The 23,146-nt window shown below is 41.2% G+C and overlaps 1 protein-coding gene across 1 annotated transcript in view; it reads left to right on the top strand.

Moving 5' to 3' along the window:
- Positions 1–800: 800 nt before the first annotated feature.
- HGD (homogentisate 1,2-dioxygenase) overlaps positions 801–23,146 on the top strand; it is a 42,791-nt gene continuing 20,445 nt past the window's right edge. Inside the window, exons 1-4 of the mRNA XM_019987983.2 lie at positions 801–1,026; positions 7,306–7,377; positions 8,161–8,249; positions 12,041–12,146. Of these exons, the coding sequence (XP_019843542.2) occupies positions 1,012–1,026; positions 7,306–7,377; positions 8,161–8,249; positions 12,041–12,146 (282 nt within the window). The 5' untranslated portion in view covers positions 801–1,011. The remainder of the gene's footprint in view (positions 1,027–7,305; positions 7,378–8,160; positions 8,250–12,040; positions 12,147–23,146) is intronic.

The raw sequence follows: 23,146 nt of genomic DNA, 5'->3' as shown, positions 1-23,146 counted from the left end.
TAAAAATTGGAACTTCATTTATATATCTTTAAAACTTACTTAGCCTACCTTACCCATTTACATGTTCTGCCTGGTCTGCTGCACTTGAGTTTACAATAATAAAGCCTAGTTTACGAGATTGTTTTTGTGCAATTAAATGAGGTAATGTCTGTGGGAAAATCTGGCATGACAAGCACTCAATATATGGTTTCTTCCTTCCTGAATGCCATTAGCCATGAAGTTGATACCTGACCATGGCTAAGGAGAGTAGCCAAGATGAAGGACAAGGGAGTCATGGAAAAGTGGCTGGAAAATAACCCTTGGGTCTCTTGTTAGAGGGATACAAGCATAAGGAAATAATATTCTTAAGGAATTTATAAGAACACTAAATATATTTGAGAAATTAAGTGGAACAACAGTAAACATCTAAATTGGCTTTAACCCGAGTGCTTCATTCTGAGCTGTTCACCCAGCTCATCCCTGGGAGGCAACTGTGGAGAGCTGTCCAGACCCGGTCCAAGTTTCGGGCAGCTGTGTGAAAACACCTGTGTCAGGGCACAGCTCGTTTCCTCACTGCTCTCAGAGAGCGAACTCTCCGCCGTGTTCCTTCCTGGCCTGCGTCAAGACTGAGTGGAGAAGCCTTTGCCTCACACACCAAGCACTAACTGCCACACTTCCTCTCATAGCTTTAAATTCTCTGCCTTTAGTGATGACCCTCCTTCCTTTACCTGAAACAAATAATTGGTCAACCTTTATCTCGGGTGAAGAGGAGACAGGCCTCTGCAAACTCTTTAGAAACAGCCCAGGTTTAATAAAAACCAAAGGCAGTTATGAAAGCAGTTTGGGAACAAGCATGCTGGACTTTCTCCCTAGCATAGCCCAGTTAGGAAATGCCTGTGATTGATTTGAGTGACCTGCTGACCAGTGAGCACAGTGAAGAAGTGGAATAACATCCAGTGGGTGGTTTGCAGGAGAAGCAGAAGCATCTGGGCCTGGGTTTCCTGAAATCATCACACCTGCAGCAGAAGGAAAATGACTGAGTTGAAGGTAAGAAACTATCTGGCCAGTTTGCTGTGGTTTCTTCAGCCACAATTCATGGAAGCTTCTGAAAATTCCAGAGAGTCAGAGTTAGCACTAACTTAGAGAGACCCTGGTCCAAGCTACTGTGTTCAAGGCTTTGCCGTAAGCATGGCTGGGGCTGGGGGATGACAAAGAAAATGGATGACAGTCTAATTGTCTATCTCTTGTCTTGTTCAGTTCATAGATTGTCTTGGGAATCTGTAGACCTTATAAGGGCTCTCCTCCACTGTAGACAGACACTTTTCTCCCTGTGACTGTTTGCCAGTCCCTACTCTACTCCTTCCTGTCGCTGCAGTTTCCTGGACAGCCTCCAGCCCACCAGTTAGATATGTTTAATCTATTCAGTTATTTTGAGGCTCACAATCAGCCCTTGACCAGCGGAAGTCCTAGCACCTCCTCTAGGAAATAATTCCTTATTATTTAATCTGCAATTGAAAAATATGTATGGGATTCTCCAGGCAAGAATACTGGCAAGGGTAGCCATTTCCTTTTCCAGAGAATTTTCCCAACCCAGGGATCAAACCCAGGTCTCCCACACTGCAAGCAGGTTCTTTAGCATCTAAGTCAGCAGGGAAACTCTTCCTGAGCTCAGTCTTAAGAGAGTTGAAACTGACTAACTTAGAAGGGGTGGGGGCTAGAAGAAATAGTGAGTGCAAAGGCACAGCACACACAGCCCTGCATGTTCTGAGATCCAAGAGTCAAATTTGAGTTGCTCCAGAGACAACCAAAGATGAGATACCAGGATGTGGTCAGTTGTATGTGTTTGGAACTTAGGGGAGAGGGGAGAGCTAGGAGACTAGATATGTGTATGTGTGTGTGTGTTAGTCACTCAGTCATGTCTAACTATTTGCGACCCCATGGGCTGCAGCCCGCCAGGCTCTTCTGTCCATAGAATTTTCCAAGCAAGAATACTGGAGTGGGTTTCCATTTCCTTCTCCAGGGGATCTTCCCAACCCAGGGATTGAACTCTTGTCTCCTGCATTGCAGTCAAATTCTTTACCCTCTGAGCTACCAGGGAAGCCCAGGAGACAAGATACAGTAGGTCATCATATCAATGATGGTAGTTGAAGCCTTAGAAGAGGGGGAGTACATAAAAACTTTATTTCCTGATGAAAATCCTATAGGAAGTTCAGCAGGGTGAAAACATCCTTACCATTTATAAATAAATTATATATAAAATCTTATCCTGCCGAAATTTTTAAGAAATTTAATATGCACAGCACCAGTACACCAACGTAAATTGCATGCTGGTCTTTGTTCTCAGTTTCAAAGACATTCTTCCCAGCCTGCTGTCTAATCTCTGCAAGGAAAGGTTAGCTCTAGAGATCACAGATCCAAACACAGAAAGCCAGATTGCATCATTCTAATCAATACACATTTTAAGTTAAAAAAAATTCCTGCTTTTATTTATTCCTTGTAATGGATATGCCAACCCAAAGCCTCAAATGAAATCACATTTACATAAAAACAGCACAATTGGGGGAAGAAAATTCAAAGGATATAATAATAAAATTTAATTTTAAATGAACTTTGCTATGCTTTAAAGTTGTTTCACTTCTACAAGTCTTGATTTCCTCATTTCTATAAGAAGAGATGTTTAACAAGCAGACTTTGGGCCCCAGGACTAAATATTTTGATTTACTAGGTTTGGGTCTGTATTTAACAAGCTTTGGGGGTGATTCTAATGGTTAATTGAAGATGGGACCCCTGCTCTACATAATTATTGTATCACTTTCCTGTTTCTGTTGTAATAAATTCCCACAAATTTAATGGCTTAAAATGACTAAATTTATTTTCTTCTGGAAAATAAATTCTGGAGGTCAGAAGTCTAAAATCCGTTTCCATGGATTAAAGTCAAAGTGTTGGCTGGTTCCTTTTGATGACTCAGGGGAAGAATCCCTTTCCCTGCATTTCCAGCTTCTAGAAATTTCTTGATTCATGGTCCCTTTCTTCACCTTCAAAGTGCATCATTCTGATTTCTGCTTCCATCATATCACCTTTTCCTCTTCTGTCGTCAAATCCTCCTCTACCACCCTCTTTTATGAAGATATATGATTACATTTAAGTGAAGTGAAAAGTTGCTCAGTCATGTCCGACTCTTTTCGACCCTATGGACTATACAATCCATGGAATTCTCTAGGCCAGAATACTGGAGTGGGTAGCCTTTCCTTTCTCCAGGGCATCTTCCAAACCCAGGGATCGAACCTAGGCCTCCCGTATTGCAGGCAGATTCTTTACCAGCTGAGCCACAGGAAAGCCCAAGAATACTGGAGAGAGTAACCTATCCCTTATCCAGCAGGTCTTCCTTACCCAGGAATGAAATCAGGGTCTTCTGCATTGCAGGTGGATTCTTTACCAACTGAGCTATTAGGGAAGCCCTGATTGCATTTAGGGCACACCCAAATAATCCAGGACATTTCCCCATTTCAAGATTCTTAATCACATTTGCCAAGTCTCTTTTGCTATATAAGGCAACACTCACAAATTCAAGGGATTAAGACATAGATATATTTGGGGAGCCACTCACTCTTCAGCCTAATCCACTTGAAATAATTAAACTCTTCAGTTTAATCCACTTGAAATAATCGGCAAGTTCACCTAGCAATCTATAACCTATGTTCCCAACAAGGTTAACTAAAAATACTGGACCCTTTACAAAGGAGAAAAAGGTAGCTATAGTTCCATCTCTGCCCTGACTTCTCTCACTTTTCCTCATGCCCTGTAAAAGGAGATGAAGTACACCATCTGCTCATCCCATCAGGGTGTTATCCAGAATCAGAGTCAGGCGAAAGCACCTCATAAAACTACTCTGACAAGTAAATCATATCCTGGGGACCAAGTGAGAATTAGAAATCTGTACACTAGGGAACTGCCAAAGAACTGACGCTACTGAAATTACATGAGTTCAGTCATTTGTTCTTTAGAAAGGATGTGGAAAGGATGTGTATAATTCTCTTGGAAGGAAACAAAATCATATTTTTATGTTGGATAAAATTATTCAGAATCCAGATTGAAGAAAGCATATAAATACACACACTTGACGTCAGATTTAATTATGTATTTATTTGTATAAGATGTATTTGTATAGTCACTGAATCAGCTGGAGTTGAAAGCTTGAATTTTCACAGCTGATAGGAGCAGAGTTCAGATTCTGTCCTTGATCTCAAAGCCTTGGGGAAGCAGCTACAGAACACTGCTTCCTCCATTCTGATACATTCAGCAGTGAGGCACAAGATATTTAAAGCTCTAACAAACTCATCTGTAATTTTTCTCTCAGGAGATTAGGAAAACCAACTGGTCTGAGAATGACTCAGCAGTTTCCACCCTCCTCTTCAGCCAATGCACCGCAGCTAAGAGTGGGAAACCAATTCAGAACTCACACCTCTCTCCAAGCTGGGTGGCTCCCTTCCAAACCACCAGCTGTTCTTTCTACTTTCTTTTCTATTTTTTAAAGGAATCTGAAGCAAATGCTTTAAAACTACACATAGTAAGTCTCTCTTCCTCTGTTTCCAATGTACAAATAACCCTGGACTCTGCTCTGAGGCCAGCAGTTGCAAAGAATGCAGCAAGTTAATGAGTAAACCTACGCACTCCTGCCAGAGACCTCGGCTGTTGCACTCAGACCTGCCTGCCTCCCTTTGCAGAAACAGCGCAGCAGTGGAGCACAGTGAAGGCACTGTGGCACCCTGTGGCTTCAGTCAAGACCGGTCTAAAATTCCATCCCACAGACCTGAAGATAATCTGGGGTCATTACCATTTCTCAGCAGCTCAGATTCAATCCTCTTGATGGTGAGCACGAGGTTCATTTAGAGAGAAGAAAATTGTATTCAGTGGAGAGTCATAATGTTGGATGGTCTCTGCCATTTCCCCAAAGAAATCATTCCAAACTACATGCCACTGCTGTTAACCAATCTGTGTGTAATATAACTCGCTGTTTTTAGTGCTGATAGATTTTCAAATATAAAAAAATACTGTGTCTGGAGGCAAAAAGGAATAATTTCAGTTCCATTGCTTTCTAGGTTCTAACATTTCACATTTGCTATTCCTTCCAAGTACGGGCAGCTGTTGCCCTGCTCGGTGCTCACACTTGCAGGTGAATTCCATCAAGCTCCTTCTGCATGCTGCTGAGAACTCTGGAGGGCTTATCCTCCACCCACTTACATCCTTCTTATATATCTTAGAGACTGTGCTCAGATGGTGGTATTTCACTCACTGAGTGAGGCTGCACTTTCATTTTCATGAGCTAAAACTAAGTACATTTAAGAAAAAACTATGGGAAGAAAACAGCCATTTTTGATGTTTAAGTTAGAGAAAAGGGTTTGGGGGGTTGGTCCTAACCCTACTTGGGCTTCCCAGGTGGCCCTACTGGTAAAGAACCTGCCTGCAAATGCAGGATACGCAAGAGATGTGGGTTCAATCCCTGGGTCGGGAAGATCCCCTGGAGGACGGCATGGCTACGCATTCCAGTATCCTTGCCTGGAGAATTCCATGAACAGGGAAGCCTGGCAGGCTGCCGTCCATGGGGTCACAAAGAGTTGGGCTCGACTGAAGCAACTTAGCACACGCATGCGCACACACACACACACACACACACACACACACACACACAGCCCTACTTAGAGCAGGATACATACTTTTGCGTTGGCATAGGCTTCAAAGGAAAACTAAAACAATAGGTATCTATTGAGTACCTTCTATAAACAAGGCACAAAGCATATACAGAGGTAAACAAGATGCCATAGTTCCAGCCTTTATGGAGCTTATAAACTAGCAGAAAAAACAGAGAGTGAACAAGAACTCACAGGTGTGTTAAGTGTTGTCAGAATCAGTTTCAGGGGACCTACACACTTTGTTGAGAAACTCTCTTTTCCTCTCTCTGAACATAAAGTAAACAGATGGCAGTCAGAATGCACTCCTTTGTGCCACTGAGGACAGATTCTGGTCTGACCCTTCTCCTGAAGGCCACCCATATCTTCCTATTTTGTTTTCTTGTGTCCACATAGATGCAAACATATATACAAGTGCTCCATATGTGAGCCAGATGATATAGGCTTTTGCCTGCAGCCAGGTTGATTGGACAGCTTTTTCTCAAGGGTTTTGCTGTCAGATTGGATCCACACATCTCCTTGTAGCTGCTTGTTTCAGTGTACGGAGGGGGAGTGGAGCACCAACCTCAGGGAGGTTTCTATCTAGGCAAGCAAGATCTTACTAACCTGGAGTTGAGCCTGAGCCATCTCCCTCTCAGGAACTCCCTGATGGACCCAGAATTAAAGAACCTGTTCTTCAGTTCAGTTCAGTTCAGTTTAGTCGCTCAGTCGTGTCCGGCTCTTTGCAACCCCATGAATCACAGCACGCCAGGCCTCCGTGTCCCTCACCAACTCCCGGAGTTCACCCAGACTCATGTCCATCGAGTCAGTGATGCCATCCAGCCATCTCATCCTCCGTCGTCCCCTTCTCCTCTTGCCCCCAATCCCTCCCAGCATCAGAGTCTTTTCCAATGAGTCAACTCTTCGCATGAGGTGGCCAAAGTACTGGACTTTCAGCTTTAGCATCATTCCTTCCAAAGAAATCCCAGGGCTGATCTCCTTCAGAATGGACTGGTTGGATCTCCTTGCAGTCCAAGGGACTCTCAAGAGTCTTCTCCAACACCACAGTTCGAAAGCATCAATTCTTCGGCGCTCAGCTTTCTTCACAGTCCAACTCTCACATCCATACATGACCACAGGAAAAACCATAGCCTTGACTAGATGGACCTTTGTTGGCAAAGTAATGTCTCTGCTTTTGAATATGCTATCTAGGTTGGTCATAACTTTCCTTCCAAGGAGTAAGCATCTTTTAATTTCATGGCTGCAGTCACCATCTGCAGTGATTTTGGAGCCCCCAAAAATAAAGTCTGACACTGTTTCCACTGTTTCCCCATCTATTTCCCACGAAGTGATGGGACTGGATGCCATGATCTGGGACAATTAAGAACAAGCCCATAAATCAATTAAGTAAGTACAGCTAGGGGTGGTGAGTCTATGCAATATCCAGCACTCTTCTCCCAATCAATTGTGGGTCTTTGAAATTCACGCAGGGAAATTATCTGTCCTAAATGGGTCACATGCCAAGACATAGTAAAGATATGATGTATAGAACATGATAAACACATGTCCATATAGAAATTTCTTACCTTCGTAGACTGTCAAATAGCAGAATACTCTTTAAGTCCCATTAATGGTGGCCTTTGTGTCTTGTCACATGCAGTACATTTCTGGATTCGGCAATGAGTGTGCCTCAGAGGACCCTCGTTGCCCAGGTGCCCTGCCAGAAGGACAGGTATGAGTAAATAAAATATTAATTAGAGAACTCTGAATTAAAGGAAAGTATGACCAGCCTTCAGGTCAAGTGCCTCTTCCCACCATGGCTATTGTATTAGCCTGTGAACTGTCTAAAAGTGTTACAGATTGTTAAGACAATTGGGATACTGAACAGCAATAATGCAAAAGTTAAAGTTGGATAATGGTTACCTATGGCAAAACACTTACCCCCAAGATAAGTAAGACTAACTGTAGGGCTTTCAGGAGGATCCCCCAGGTTCAGGGTTAGGGGACTTTCTTATACTTCTTTGAACCACATAAGATATGACAATGAGGAGAAAATAATCAGCCCTTGTTTTAAAATGTGTGCACAAAGATGTTCACACTAGTATTGGTTACAATAAAAACTATGGCAAACAAAAATTTTTCAAAAAAATTTGACTATTTCATGGCATAAAAAATGCTCATGATATACTGTTTCCTCTTTTTTAATATGCTAATTATTAATAAGACTACACATATCATAGGATCCCCATTTTGGAGGGTAAGAATAGAAAGAAATATACTCATATATCAGCATTGGGATATTCCTGAAGGGTGAGATAGGTTATAATTTATAATTATACAATAACTTACCTAAAACTTTATTACAAGAAAGATATATAGGTTGAAGATGGTCATGGGCAGTAAGTGACCCAGAGCATCCCCATCCAAGCCAGAATTCCCCCCACTGAGTGGTTTCATGGGAAGGTGGGATACCTTTCTGATCGAGTGATGTCATTTATTGCCTCCTTTGTTTTAGAATAATCCTCAAGTTTGCCCCTACAATCTGTATGCTGAGCAGCTCTCAGGATCAGCTTTCACTTGTCCACGGAGCACCAATAAAAGAAGGTATGGGAACTATAACTAGTATTTAATTCTGCCTCCTATACCTAGGCCACAACCTCCCAGGGCTGCCCAAAATCCTGCTTCTTATAGGCTGTGCCTTGGATCATTGTCAGGGAAAGATGCATCTCATCTTCAGCCAGAATCAAGTGACTGTTGGAAGAAGTAGAGAGAACAGCTGCATAGAGCCTAGAAAACAGATATGTCTAGTTACATTTGCAAACTGTTGCTTGTACTCAGAAAAAAAATGTTCCTGATAGTCTGGCCTTCCCCTAGGAATTGTCCAATTTTGTTTTACTTTTTTTTTTTTAATACTGATTAACTCAAAGTTACAGAAGATTCAGTGCAATATCTTCCTCAGCTGACTAGAAGTATTATGTTCTTTGGATGAAAATATTGGATAATCCAAGCATGGGTTAGATGAAAGGTCATGTATTATGGCCCCTTGTGGTCTGAATTAATAAGGTTTTTTCTCCTTGGAATTTGCCTTTGCTGGAAACCAGCACATTCATTAGCACAATGTGTCATGTTCCCATGTCCTACAAGCCAGGTCAGTGAACACACTCCCTTGGTTAACTCCTATGGTGCAGATAAGATGCAGTAGATGTTGTGATTTGGGGAGGCAGTTAAGTGTTGTGACTTAAACAAGCAGCATCCAATTGCAAGAATTTCAGACCAGATGAAGGTATCCACAAAGAGGGCTGCTACTTACATTGGAGGTTGGGGGTGGAGGGTAGGCAGTCTTGTACTACTTAGTGGAAGATGATTGGGTTTATCTCCAGAGAGTCTTCCTGAGAAGTCAATGAGACAGTGCGTACAAGAGCATCATGGACCACACAAATGATAGATTGTTCCCCTTACCGGTTCATCATGCCCACACTGCAGTCAGGCCTCCTGAGTTTAAATCCTGGCTCCTTCTCTTTCCAGCTGTGTGACCTCGGGCATGTCATCTACCCTCTTAGAGCCTTCTGGTTTTTCATTTGTAGAAAACATAATAATAGTATTTATTTCATAGTCTTGAAGAGGATTAAAGGAAAGAATGTATGCAAAGTCCTTAGCACATTGCCAGGTACCTGGTGAGTGCTCAATTAACATTAATTACCATAATCATCACTATTGCCACAATAGTAGAGTGTCTGCCTTTAATACATGGTATCCCTAAACGCCTGTCAGAAAATTGAGTGGCAGGTGCTGTTATCACATCAATATCAATATTGCTTCTCTCTCACTAGATCTGCACATGAAGAAGGGAAGAGATAGTTTCCCATACTTGTCAAATCAGGATTAATTCTATCACTATTTAATCATCTCTCTCTCTCTGCAAGCCCAGATAGCCAAGGTAAGGTAAGCACACAGACAATTCTTGTCCATTCTAATTTATAACAGCCTGGCCTCCGTGGCTATGTTCTTGACTTTATGACCCATTCACTAACGGGACACCTGGACTCCGAATTCTACTGCCTGCCCCCATTATTCAGCAATCTCTTCAGCCAGCGGGAGTAGAGCTCTATTCCAGGAGGCTGAAAAGGAGCTGTCGGCATTTCATTAAGATGCTGGCACCATTCCCTGAATCAGAATTAAATCTCTGTCCAGGGCAATGTAGTGCTGCCTGGGGAGTTTTGCAAACTCGGCTGAAAAACAAAGGACACTAGGCATGGTTCACCCATCTGTCTAGAACTCTTCAAAGGTATCCACAAGTTTTCTGAAAATGCTCAAAGTCCCCAGGGGGAAGATGGAGCCAACCCCATCCATAAGTGAGAAAGCCTGGTATTCCTACATTTAGTCAACCACAGAGTTCAGGACCCCTCACCCCCACCCAAAAACTGTCAGAGAGTATATCTATCAGGGGTTGGTTTTTATGATTAGTTAGCTGATCCTTTCGGTCCTGAGAAGGTCAAAGCCAGGACAGAGAATGTGGAAAATCTGGACCGTCATAACAATGTAGATGATAGGGGTAGACAGATAAACAACTCAACACACGTCTAATAAGTGAGCACCTACTCTACCAGGCATTCTTGGTACATAAACTCAATCCTGACAACAATCCTAGGAGATAAGGATGAGGAACATAGACTCAAAAAACTTGCCCAGGATCTCACAGTTGGTTCTAAGACACACATACGTGTTCTCAATTTTGTATACTACTAGATGCTAGCGAGGCATAGTTATTAATAATTTATGGTCTGAAGTCCAATGTCTGAGATCACTTCACCTAGAGTTCGAGGAAACAGAAGAAAACTGAACAAATCTAGCTTGATCTCCCGAATGACTCAGTTTCAGGCCAGGCCAACTCCAGCTCCTGAAGTAGACTGTCCTGGGGCTTAAAGGGCCAGAACCTGTTCAAGCAGGTCTAATCTTCCATTGCCCCAGGTGGTGTTCCTCTTCCTGCTGTACTCTGTCAGGGTAACAGCCTCTGAGAGGACTTGGGTCCCTCTTAGTGAGTTTCAGTGTCCCTCTCGACTTCTGGATCGTTCTCCTCCTGGTGTCCTTCAGGGCTCCTTCATTAAGATCACCTCTTACTGAAACAAGGCTATGTATGTGTGTTGGTCGCTCAGTCGTATCCGACTCTTTGCGACCCCATGGTCACAGTCTCCTCTGTCTGCTCACAATCTGCTTGCCAGTCTCCTCTGTCCATAGAATGAATTATCCAGGCAAGAATACTGGAGTGAGTTGCCATTCCCTTCTCTAGGAGATCTTCCCAACCCAGGGATCAAACCCAGTCTCCCAAATTATAGATGGATTCCTTACTCTCTGAGTCACCAGAGAAGCTTCTACAAAGTTTCAAGAGCTTTGTAACTTGAAACAAAGTTACAAATGTGCTATAGGAAAATATGGATAGTTTTATAATTTTAGAGTATAGTTGTGTTAATTTCCTAAATCTCTTACAAATTAGCATAAAAAAGACAACCAATAGAAAAATGGTAAAGAACTTGGGCAAGTAATTCACAGAAAAATTACAAGGCGCCCATAAACATATAGATTCTCAACCTTACTCATAAATAAAGGTAATTCAAAATAAAAATTAGATAGCATTTTTCACCTAAGGTCAAAATTATTCATAATACTGCATATTTGTAAAGATGTGGGTAATCAGCCACTTTCATACATTATTGTTGTGAGACTAAAATGGTACAGCAATTTGGCAATTTTGCTTATTATGCATTGGAAACATCAGAAAGAATATACAAGAAAATTGTTAAACAGTTCTAATTAGCCTCTGAGAACTGGCGCTGGAGAAATTAAAGGAGAAAGTCTTTTACCTTTTGGGACTTTTTAAATTGCTTGAATTATTTTTAGCACTGGCATGAATTAATTTTACAATTTTAAGTAAGAAAATTGATTAATATTTCAAAAATCACAAAGAAACCACCTGTATTGTCTCAAACTGTGTGGGCTTCATTTTCCTCACTTACTAGAGCCAGAACAAAGATTAGGATCCAATGACATATATAAGCTAATGTTTTCCTGTGGGTCTGCCTGCACAGATATCCCTCAAGGTACTTTCCCTTCCTTTATAGCTGTCATTGGGAAAGACAATTCTTTCTTTGCCAGCATGGAAATAACCGAGGGCTAGAGCCTCCAACTCTCCATTTGATGGGTAGGGTTGAAAGGTGAGAAGAGGCAGGGCTATGCGCAACAGTGGCTATTAAGAAGTGATGCTGTGTCATTGCATCTCACATTAAAGCCCACAGATCGTTGTGGACTTGAGTGTCTTCCTGATGGTACTTCCTGAGACAGTCTGGGCATCACCCATAACTTCACCCTAAGTTTTGTGTGTCCTTGTTTCCTCCCCACAGCTGGCTGTATAGGATTCTACCTTCAGTTTCTCACAAGCCTTTTGAGTTCATTGACCAAGGCCACATCACTCACAACTGGGATGAAGTTGATCCTGATCCTAACCAGGTAACCTAGTCCTATGAGTTGGAGAGCAGCATGTATCCAAAGCCTTAAATATAAACATTTAAGCCTAACCTGGGTCTTTGAGAAATTAGATAGATTTTTTAAATAAGTGCTACAGTGTATCTGTTCCTTTGCCCAAACTTGGGTAGGAATTTTGGAAGTGACTGGCTGTGCCTGTGCACATGTGTGGGTATAAGCTTTCATTTTTCTAGCTGCAGGAGTGCCCAGTGAATGAATGGAAATTATATAGGTTGGTGAAAATACATCTACACATCTGTAGACTGGTTGATTTTCACCTAAACTGTCACCTGCAAACCTCAGTTCCTTGCCTGAAAGTTTCCTTCTTTTGGTCTAGTGACAAATGGGCTTTCCCTCTGCATATTGTTTATGTACTGTGCTTTCAGTAACGAGAGACACGCAGGGCTATAATAGACTGAGCTCTTTTTTTTACCTTCTGAGCACCCGAGTGTATTCTCTTTGCCCCTGAGTTGAGGTACATGTCACCAATAACAAAAGGATAAGGCAGAAAGGAAAACAGACCTAGGTTTGCCTCCCTGGCCTTCTACTTAACCCGCTGTCTTTGAGCAGTCAAGTCACTGTTCATTCTCTGAGAATCTGCCTGATTCCTCAACGGATTATATCTCAAATTCTCCAATTTCTCCTTTAGAGTTACAATGCTCATACTCATTTGTTTTAGATTAATAAATAGACCCAATGGCTTAATAACAGGACCCCATTATATTAGAAAAAAACAAAAACAAAGGATGGATACCTATACTTCTAAAGGATTCATGGTCAGGACAGAAATTAAGCATTTATTGGATATTTGTTTTGGAAAGTTGAGAAGGTAATTGAACCACAGTAAGTTTTCTAATTCTTTTCTTATTCAGCAAAGAGAATCCTCAATTAAGTTTCTGATAGTTCTCTCAAGTGGAGCCAAATCTCATATTATACAAAGGAACAAGGTGGCTGCTAAATCAGCAAGTTAAACAAGTTCAAACCAAATCATCTCTGAAAAATCCCTTAACTCCCCATAAAGTATAAGATACGTGGTTTTGTGTGTGCTACTCTGTATGGTAATTCTTATGTACATTAAATTTGAGAACCATTGAGCTAAATTTGAAAACCATTGAGCATTAATTAAAAGAAGGATTGCAGGCAAAATCTGTAGGCAGATATTTGGGAATTAAATCATGGGACCCTTAAGATAACTATCAGCCTGGTATATGGGGTGAAGAAGGGAGTTCCACTGTGCCTGCTGCTAATATCATTCACACAGTTATCTAAGACTTGATAATCTTAGATGTGGTTGTGTGGGCAACAGTGGAGCCATGCTTATGTCATTTTTTGGGGGTGGAGAGTGAAGTTTTAAACCTAATCTTTAAGGAAAATGTGAGTGTGATGTGTAATATGCTCAGTAATATCCTTTTATTATATCGTATTTTTATCTCTATGACTACTATGATACATTTTATTTGACATGAGTGCAACCCTTCATAATGATTATTTGGAGGTACAAGTGGCTTTTCTATGGAAGCTAACCTCATTCTGATAGAATTTTTCTGATTTTGTCTTATTTTAAGAGTAATATGTATGTATAAAAACTTAAATGATATAGAAATTAGCAAAGTAGAAAATGGAAGTCTCCCACCATAGGTGAGAGTCAAGTACATCAGTTGTGCATGTTAATTCATTATTTCATAAGTAGTTGGCACACACACATTCTGAGAGAGAAGTTTGAGGAAACTGCAGTTTTAAAAATTTAATTGAAGTACAGTTGATTTATAATGTCTTAATTTCTATTGTACAGCAAAGTGATTTATTTATAGATATAGAATCTTTTTCATATTCTTTTCCATTATGTTTCTTATAGGATATTGAGTATAGTCTCTGTACTATACAGTGGAGCCTTGCTGTTTATCTATTTTATATGCAGTGGTGTGTATCTGCTAATGAGGAAGCTGCATTTAAAAGCCTGAGTTAATCCAGGGGCATCCAAATAGATGCATTGAAAGTTTCTGCTTGTTTCTAGTAGATCCTCAGTACACACTTGTTTGTTCTTCCCCTTCCCCATTTCCTTGCTTTGCATTTCTCCTCGAACTTGTTACCTTCCTCCTGTTCTGAATTCCTTCAAACACTTTCTCCATAGTGCATTTCTCCAAATACATTTCTTCTCCAATATTTCTCCTGCTCATTTTTGACTCTGTGCTCACACAAATGGGGACAGATGTGCCCCAGAACTCAATCGTACTTCAGGTTGGACACCAGTTCCATCAACGTGGTGTTTTATCCTCCTCCGACTCTGTAATCCTACACCCTGATACACACCCTGGCTGTTCTTGAAAAATTCATCCTTTTGTCTTTTTGTTTACACCTTCTTGACAAGTTAATATCTCTTTCCAATTTTATGCTTCATTAATTAACCACACCAATCTGCATTCATCACTCCTCCTACCCCCCACAACCTCTTCCAAATATGTACTCCAGACTCTCATGGAGAAAGTCTGAGAAAATTATTTTTAGGTATCCATCTGACAGTCTTCTCAGCTGAAACCTGTACAATAGGTATGTCTTCACCTGTCACAGACCCAATCCAATGCTTCATCAGCTTCACCAACTCCCTGTGTTAGTCATCTCTGAGTATTTGAAGACATGACAGTTACTTAATGTTTCCTCCAAGGGAGCATTTTGGGATAAGCTATCATCACCGTCATCTGTGATTTCCTCCCAGGAAGATTGGAAATGATGTCCTCCAAGCCTTCATTTTCTTTTAGTGTATATTTAATTAATCACCTAAGAATTAATGCAAACTTTGATTATATTTAGATTCAACTGTGGACATAAGTCCAAACTATTAATATCTCACATAAGAAATATACCTAATTTTGTGCATCATGCACATTCCTCTAACTTCTGGAATCCCAGAATTTAACAAACAAATATACATCCAATTTAACTGTGAGTTTACAGATTTCAATTAGCATTCCTGAATCAGCATTCCTCTTTACCAGTCAGAGTCCTTTAAAGTTTATCTTTGTTACTATAGCCCTAACCCTACTGTGTTGACTGTTGGAAAATCAGACTATTGACCCAGTTAAGCCTCAGCTGAGGAAATCACCTGTTAGATCTCAACCAGTATTATTTGGACCAAGTGAGAAATACTTCGAAGCTAGTAAAAGATCACATCATAAAACTCCTTCTGCCTCCAGGACACACAAATTATCCTAACTGTTTCAAAACAGTACATCCTTACAGAGTGTTTGATGTCTAAGTTGTCATTCTTTAGGTTTCACTATTCTAAAAACCCCCTCCCACCAAAAATGTCTTGGATTTCCTGCCTCTTCAAGCTTTTGCCCATCATTCCTATTCATAGTGACTCCCTGAGAAAGTAATCTAAGCCCACTTTATCCCCTTGATTCACTCCTAACCCTTTGCGATACAACCTGCCCAGATCACTCTATTGAAAGTACTTTCTTTAAACAACAATAATCGCCCCTTACTATTATGTCATGTTCTATTCAAAACTTACATAAAAGTGTCAGTGCCTAATAATCGTATTAATGCAGAGTTAACTACTTCCAATGTGTTGGTTTCTTTCTTTCCAGTCTTCTTATTTGCGCATGTATGTAAATAAATAGGATCTGGGGTCTCATGCAGCCAGAGACCAAAAGTAATAAAAAATAATCCTAATCTTCATTTGCTTCTCCTGAAAACACTAAAGAGCATCCAGTATATGACCCACAGCAACACTTTTTAAAATCCTCTTTCCCCAATTTTCCCTGGACTCCAACCCTCTCACACCACTTCCCCGAGCTCTTATCTTTCCCAAGCAACTCAGGCCTGGATCACAAGTACCTTGTGGCTTGCCTCTGCCTCCCCCTACCTTGTGCCACTAGAAAATGTCAGAGAGTAGGTCCTCATCCACTTTTCACAGCACATGCACACACACGCACGCACAAAACATTGATTTACATGGTAAGACTGAAGTTCAAGGATTGAGGGAGTGGGAATGAGCAAAGCAGAATTTTCTGTAGGGAGCAGATAAGGGATGGAAAAGAGGCTATAAATACTCTTAAATTAATGATGTTTTTAAAAAAGTATATGATGTTGTCTTTCTCTGTCTAACTTAGTAGAGATTATTATACTAATTAAATGTGTAATCTAAACTGTAATACAAATGAACTTATTTACAAAACAGAAACAGGGAATTCTCTGGTGGTCCAGTGGTTAGGACTCCATGCTTTCACTGCCAAGGTTCAGGTTTGATCCCTGGTCGAGGAACTAAGATCCCGGAAAACATGATCATGGCCAAAAAACAGACTCACAGACTTAGCAAACAAGCAGGATGGGGAATAAGTTAGGAATTTGAGATTAACAGATACAAATTACTATATATAAAATACATAAATAATAAGGCCATACTGTAGAGCACAGAAGGGCTTCCCTGGTGGCTCAGTGGTAAAGAATCTGCCTGCAATGCAAGGGACATAGGTTCAATTTCTGGGTTGGGAAGATCTTCTGGAGGAGAGTATGGCAACCCACTCCAGTATTCTTGCCTGGAGAATCCCATGGACAGAGGAGCCTGGCAGGCTACAGTCCATGGGGTCTCATAGTCGGACAGGACTTAGTAACTTAGCACGCACACGCAGTCATGCTCTAATACAATTTTACGTTCTGTTTTTTAATGGAAACATCATATTTTATGCTTTGTCCCATGTCTTTTCAAACTCTTTGAGTGTAGATGGTTTTTCATGTGGCATAATTACCCAGTACATGTTTACAAGATAATTCCTTTATTTTCCGGTATTTAGATTGTTTCCATTGTTATTATTATGAATCATCCCTGGCTAAACACAACCCTTTTCTCCTCAATATCCCCAAACCTGGAGTAGTTGACTTGCCTCTTTTCTTCCTGGATCTCTGTCCTTTCCTGTGTTCTATGACATCATGTAAACCTGCAACACAGGCCATCTCCAACGTCCTGAAATACTTTCTTGTCTCTGCCTTGTCTCCATCACCCTCTTGGGAGAGAGAGAATTACTTACTCTCCTGCTGCTCCTTTCTTCTTCCTTCTTGTCTTTCTTATCTTTTCTTCTCTTTCTTATCGCCCACATCGGCCCCTCCCCTCTTTATTCATTTGCTAGGGCTGCCTTTACAAAGTACCACCGACTGGGTGGCTTAACCAATAAAGATTTGTTTTCTCACAGCTGAGGAGGCAAGATGTCTGAGATCAAGGTGTCGGCAGCTGGGTTTCTTCTGAGGCCTCTCGATTGGCTTGTAGTTGGCTACCTTCTCCCTCTGTCTTCATGTTGTCTTCCTTCTGAACGTCTCTGTGTTTGAACTTCCTCTTCTTATAAGGACACAGTAGTTTGGTCAGGGGCCACCCCAACAACCTCATTTTAACTTAATCACTTGCGTAAAGACCCTATTTCCAAATGTGGTTATATTCTAAGGTAGTAGGGATTTGGACTCACACATAGGAATTTTGAGAAGACAGTTCAACCCAATTCAGCCTGTGCTTCCTCCATTTTCTTTCCAATTATCAGTTAGTGATTCCCACTTTATTGGACTTTCTTTGCCTTAGAGGCAAATGGTTACTTGCTATTGATAAGAAATACCCAGCTTTGGTGAACTAAGAAGAGGAATTCCTTGAGCAGCAGAGGGTTTTTCTAGCCCACTTCATTTCCCACCTATCACCCAAATTCCCCACAAATATACATCTCTGCAGGCAGAAATCTAACTTCACCCAACATAATTCCAGCCCCAAACTTGGTGTAACTTGTAGGCCATATTTCAGGAAGTCCGTCCCAACAGTCATATTTGGAAGCCATTCTGCCTTCACTGTGGAACCTCATTTACACTCAATTATCTACTTTATCTTCCTCTCACTATCTTCCACATCTCCCATATTTTACTTTTTAAAATCTAACAAATATCATTCATTCCTATGACATTAACTATTACTTCTCTACAATATGTTTTACAAATCTCTCCCCCAACTCCAAATCCCATATGGGAATTGCCATGGGTATGTCCTGCCTCAATAGGATCCATACTGAAGACATCATAGTCCCAGCCAGACTTGCCTTTCTCTCAGGCTTTCTAGATCTGTTAATGACACAACCACTCTTTCACACTCAACCTGCAATTACACCACCACCACCCACTGCACAGCAAGTCCTTGGAGTCATCATGAAAATTTCTTTCCTCCGTTGCATTGAATTGTGTGCCATGTCTATAAGATGATGATTCCCATCTACATAAAAGTTACCAAGGTGACTTGTTGAAGACATAGATGCCCCAGACTCCCCCACCCCAGAGATTCTAATTCAGTAGGTCTGGGATGATACACAGGATTCTATCCAGATGATTTCCATTCAGATTGGCTCTAGACCACACTTTAAGAAACATTGCCATAGAATTTGCTCCCAAGATGTCTTTGGTATCTATACTCTCCTTTCTTTTCTTAACACCACCTGATTTGGACTTCACTTCCTCTTACCTGGCTGTTATAAGGGCCTTCTAACTGATCCATGTGTCTTCCCATCCCATCCTTTCCTACACCTTACTGCCAGACTTAGCTTACTAAATTATTACTCAGAAATCTTTAAATCCTGCTGTTACCTCTCTCTCACTGCCCAGCCAATCAAATGCAGACTCCCAAGACAAGTGGTTCACTATTATACCTTTCAAACACTTCACTCTTCCATGTCCTCTACCTATCAGCCAACCTGGAACCGTCACCAAACTAGGACAATAGTCTAAATTTTCCTGCCTGGATGCTTTATGCTCTTTCATCTACCTAGAATTTTCTCTACTTCCCTCACAAGTATCCACCCATCCAAATCTCACCCATAATTTAAAATTCCCTTGTGGTACAGCTGGTAAAAAACCTGCCTGCAATGCAGGAGACCTGGGTTCAATCCCTGGGTTGGGAAGATCCCCTGGAGAAGGGAAAGGCTACCCACTCCAGTATTCTGGCCTGGAAAAGTCCATGGACGGTATAGTCTATGGGGTCGCAAACAGTTGGACATGACTGAGCAACTTTCACTTTCACTTTCATCTTAAATACTACTTTCTTCACTGAACTCTTCCAATATTTTTCTCAGAGTATTTGAGAGTAGGAGCTATGTCTCCCTCATTTTCTTACAACCTGCAGGACCCAGCATATGCCCTCTTCCAGACAGTAGAATCACAAGTATTTGTTGAAGAAACTCCCTGATAGCTCCAATCCCATCCTCCTATAAATAGACTAGATGGCATTTCTCTAAATGCATTCACTGATGTTTGCCAACACCGCAGTGCACATTGCCCTGTTCAACCCTTTTAGACAGCATGCTGGCTCTTTTTACAGTACATCTCCATCAACCTGCACTTAATTCCTTGGAAAAGATGTTGGAGCTATCTGCAAACCAGACTATTCTGTTGTGTGTGTCTTTTATTGTTCATGTGTAAGAATGTTAAATATGCCCTGCACCAGGAATTATTCCTGAGGGAACATTCCTGTTTATATTTCTCTTCCAAAATCATTCCAGTTACCCATTTCCTTGTTTTTCTATCATAACGTGCCATATTGCAGGGTCTTCTCTTTGCCCAAGGGCAGAGACTGTCATGGTACCTAGCATAAAACCTGGCATGTGGAGAGGGACAATAAATCATTTGAATAAGTGAATATATAGGGATTGGACAGGAATGCTGACCTTGAAGGACCTTAGCAGGATTTGGGTCCCAGCAGTTAGATTAGGTCAAGGCAACTCAGCCCTGGAGGAGCAGTAGATAAGGGCCCAGATTAGAAGACTAAGTACAAGGCCATTAAAAGGAGCCAAAACCTGGGTTCGGGGGCCATGGAGATCATGAATGGTATTGGAAGCAGACCAAGACAGACTGAGATTAAAGGGCTCAGGGTTTAGATTACTAAAGGAGGCTGAGAGATTTTTAGCATCAGTTTTTAGTAAAGAAGATTTAACTGCTCTAAACCATTAGTTTTGTCACTATAAAGTAGAGATAAATACGGGAGCCCTAGAAGGTTGTTGTGAGAATTAAATGTCATCTGACAACTATTTGTTGAGTGACTACTATGTTCCTTGCTCTATGCTGGGTGCTGAGTAAGGGATATAAAGCCCTTAGCTTTACACTCAAGGGCAAGGTCAAGTATCCAGGTTTCTGTCCTGGACATGAAAAAATGTCATCTAAATCCGATGCTAGCTCATCTTTTTTGTCTTCTCATAAAAGACTTTTAAAAGTCTAAACAATTAATTTAAAAAAAAAGAAGTCTAAACAAAGTGATTTGAGTGATTTGAATCCTCTTTACCCATGATCTTACTTATTACCTCTAAGAACTCCAACGAGTCACTCAAAGCCTGATTTTTCACCACATAAATTATGCTGCCATTTCCCTCAAATTTTAGGTTTTCTGAAGAATTTAATGAGCCACTGTTTTATTTTATCTCTCTCCTCCATCTTTCCTAGTCTGGGCTGAAACTCTCTGTAGTGAATTACCCTGAGCCTCACCTAGCCATAGCTGTTGCTAACAATTGTTTGTCCATTGTGATCACAACTGCATCTACAAGTTACTTCCAAATTCTTGGATAGATATTACCAACTTCTAACAATATGTTTGCCTCTAATCCACCAATGTTGTTGAGAGTATCCAACTCATACAATTTAGTTGAGTCCAGCGCAACTTTGGAGGGACTCTCAATGAAGCAAAGAAACCAACTGTGGAAGGTGATACTCAGATCATCCAGTACACCTCCCAATCTTCTGACTTTAGAAATACTGAGGCCAATTCTCTAGTTTCATTTACATCCCTGAGCACAAACTTCAAATCCTGATTATTAAATGTTACCACAGATTCTCTTTCTCCTTTGATAAATTGAAAGAATTTTTACTTCTAACTTTAGTCTCTGTTGAAGATGCTTTTCAAGTTATTTTGACCACTTCACTTAAACTAAGCAGAGCTTTATTTTCCAGTAGAATTTGCAGAACACAGTTGCAAAATATATAAAGTATTGATAGCAGAAAAAGGAAAAATAGATTAAATCCATGATTTTAGTGGGAAACATCAACACTTCTCTCTCAAGAGTTGATAGAACAACTGAACAGAAAATCAGAAAGGATATAGAAAAACTATGGGGTTTCACATGTATAAAGAATTGACTTATATTTTAGAAACAATCTTAGGACTTTTAAAAATAATTTTCAATTTACTAGCTATTGCCTGAATATTATTGGACTTCCAAAAGTCTCACAAATTTGCTTTAGTCTTGTTCTTTGAGATATTAGCAATGTTCTCAGTGTCTTATATTTACTCATTCATTCTATCATTCAGTACAAATATATTAATATCCGCGATAGTCAAGATATTGTATTGGATGCTTCAATGGATTTCATTGTCTTTGAAATGTTAATAATTGCATTCCATGGTGGGGGAGCTCTTTAGCAATAATATATAGTATGAATAAAATAAACTGTTAAAAATTTATAGACTTAAATTAGTAAGAATGAAATGACTTTCCAGAAGTCACAGAATAAATAGGAACAGAGGGAGCAACAGAACCCCTGTCTCCTGGGTCAGCCCAGTGCACAGGGCCCTTGGGCTGGCCTTGGATTGAGAGTTTCTGCTCCACAGCATGCTGTTAGTCTGAACATCTGCGTTTAGCAGGAGATGTTCCCACTCTCTACTCCAGGGCCTCTTCCTGTTTATCCTCTCCTCAAATTTACCTCCCCACATTCAACATGATATTGCACCAAAACTCTTGCCTGGAGAAGACCCAAAGCTGGCTTCTTCTTCTGGGTTTTGGGTTTATTAGAACCACCTTGGGGTCTTTATTATTGTTTGTGATATGCCAAGTATAGTAAATCCTTTCCATTGGGAAATCTAGAATGATTTGTCTTAGAGTCATTCTTAAGACAAGAATGACTTGTCTTAGAGTCAGGATTCTAGATTGTATGATCTTCCAGACAATCTTCCTGGGTTACAAACTCCATGCTGCTACTGAAGAGGGAGCGGCACATAACGGTTCGTGGTAGACCAAAACCTCCCTCAAGAAGCCAGCGGCGCTTAGCTTTGGCCCTGGCTGATATCAGGGGAATATCCTCCTATGTCCATGGTGCTCAACCAGGGAAAGTTTGTCCCCCAGTGACATCTGACGATGTCTGGAGACATCTGGGGCTGTTACAACTGTGGGAATGCTATTGGCATCCAGTGAGCAGAGGTCAGGGATGCTGGCAGACATCCTACAGTGCACAGGACAGCCCCCACAACAAAGAATTATCTGACACATAATGCCAATAGTGCCTGAGAGGAGAAACCCTTTCCTAGATTCTTGCTCTAAGGTCCTGCAACTCCTCCATGAAATATCATCTTTAGGGGAATTAAGCCTTTTCCTTCTTTCTGAAGCATGATTTCAATGTTTTTCAAATCAACGTCTTACATTCTTTTAAGGCTGCCATCTATGGGGTCGCACAGAGTCAGACATGACTGAAGCAACTTAGCAGCAGCAGAATGTGACAATCCTGCTTTGCCTTTAAGAAATAAAGGCTGCTGTCTGACTGTGTGCATCGGAGAGGCAGGATCATCCCAGAGCCGCCTTTTCCACTCTGTTTCCTCCCCCACCGAGCTGCCTCTCTGGACTACTGAAAGAGCTGAATCCCGTGACCTCCTGGCAGCCCAGCCTGGCTTGCCTTGACCAGGCACTGCAGCCAGTGGAGCCGGCCCTTGGGGGGCAGGTCCCTCCCTGAGATGTCCTGAGGCTGCTGGGGCTATCAGCTGCCAACCTGTCTGGGTCAGGCCTGCTGCCAAGTTGATTAATAAGTGCTGGGCTGATACTTCTAGTAGAGCTCAGACCTGCTGATTTTATTTCCCACTTGCTTAGATCATTTCATTATTAAATTAAAGGTGGTTGTGATTTAAACTGAACTGTCAGGCAGCCTGGGGACGAGCACAGGGTTTGGTAAAGAAACTGAACCTGGTACTGCACTTACTAAAGGCAATCTCAATT

This window comes from Bos indicus, chromosome 1, assembly GCF_029378745.1.
Source record: "Bos indicus isolate NIAB-ARS_2022 breed Sahiwal x Tharparkar chromosome 1, NIAB-ARS_B.indTharparkar_mat_pri_1.0, whole genome shotgun sequence".
Classification (NCBI taxonomy): domain Eukaryota; kingdom Metazoa; phylum Chordata; class Mammalia; order Artiodactyla; family Bovidae; genus Bos; species Bos indicus.
This window is presented reverse-complemented; position numbering and strand designations above follow the sequence as displayed.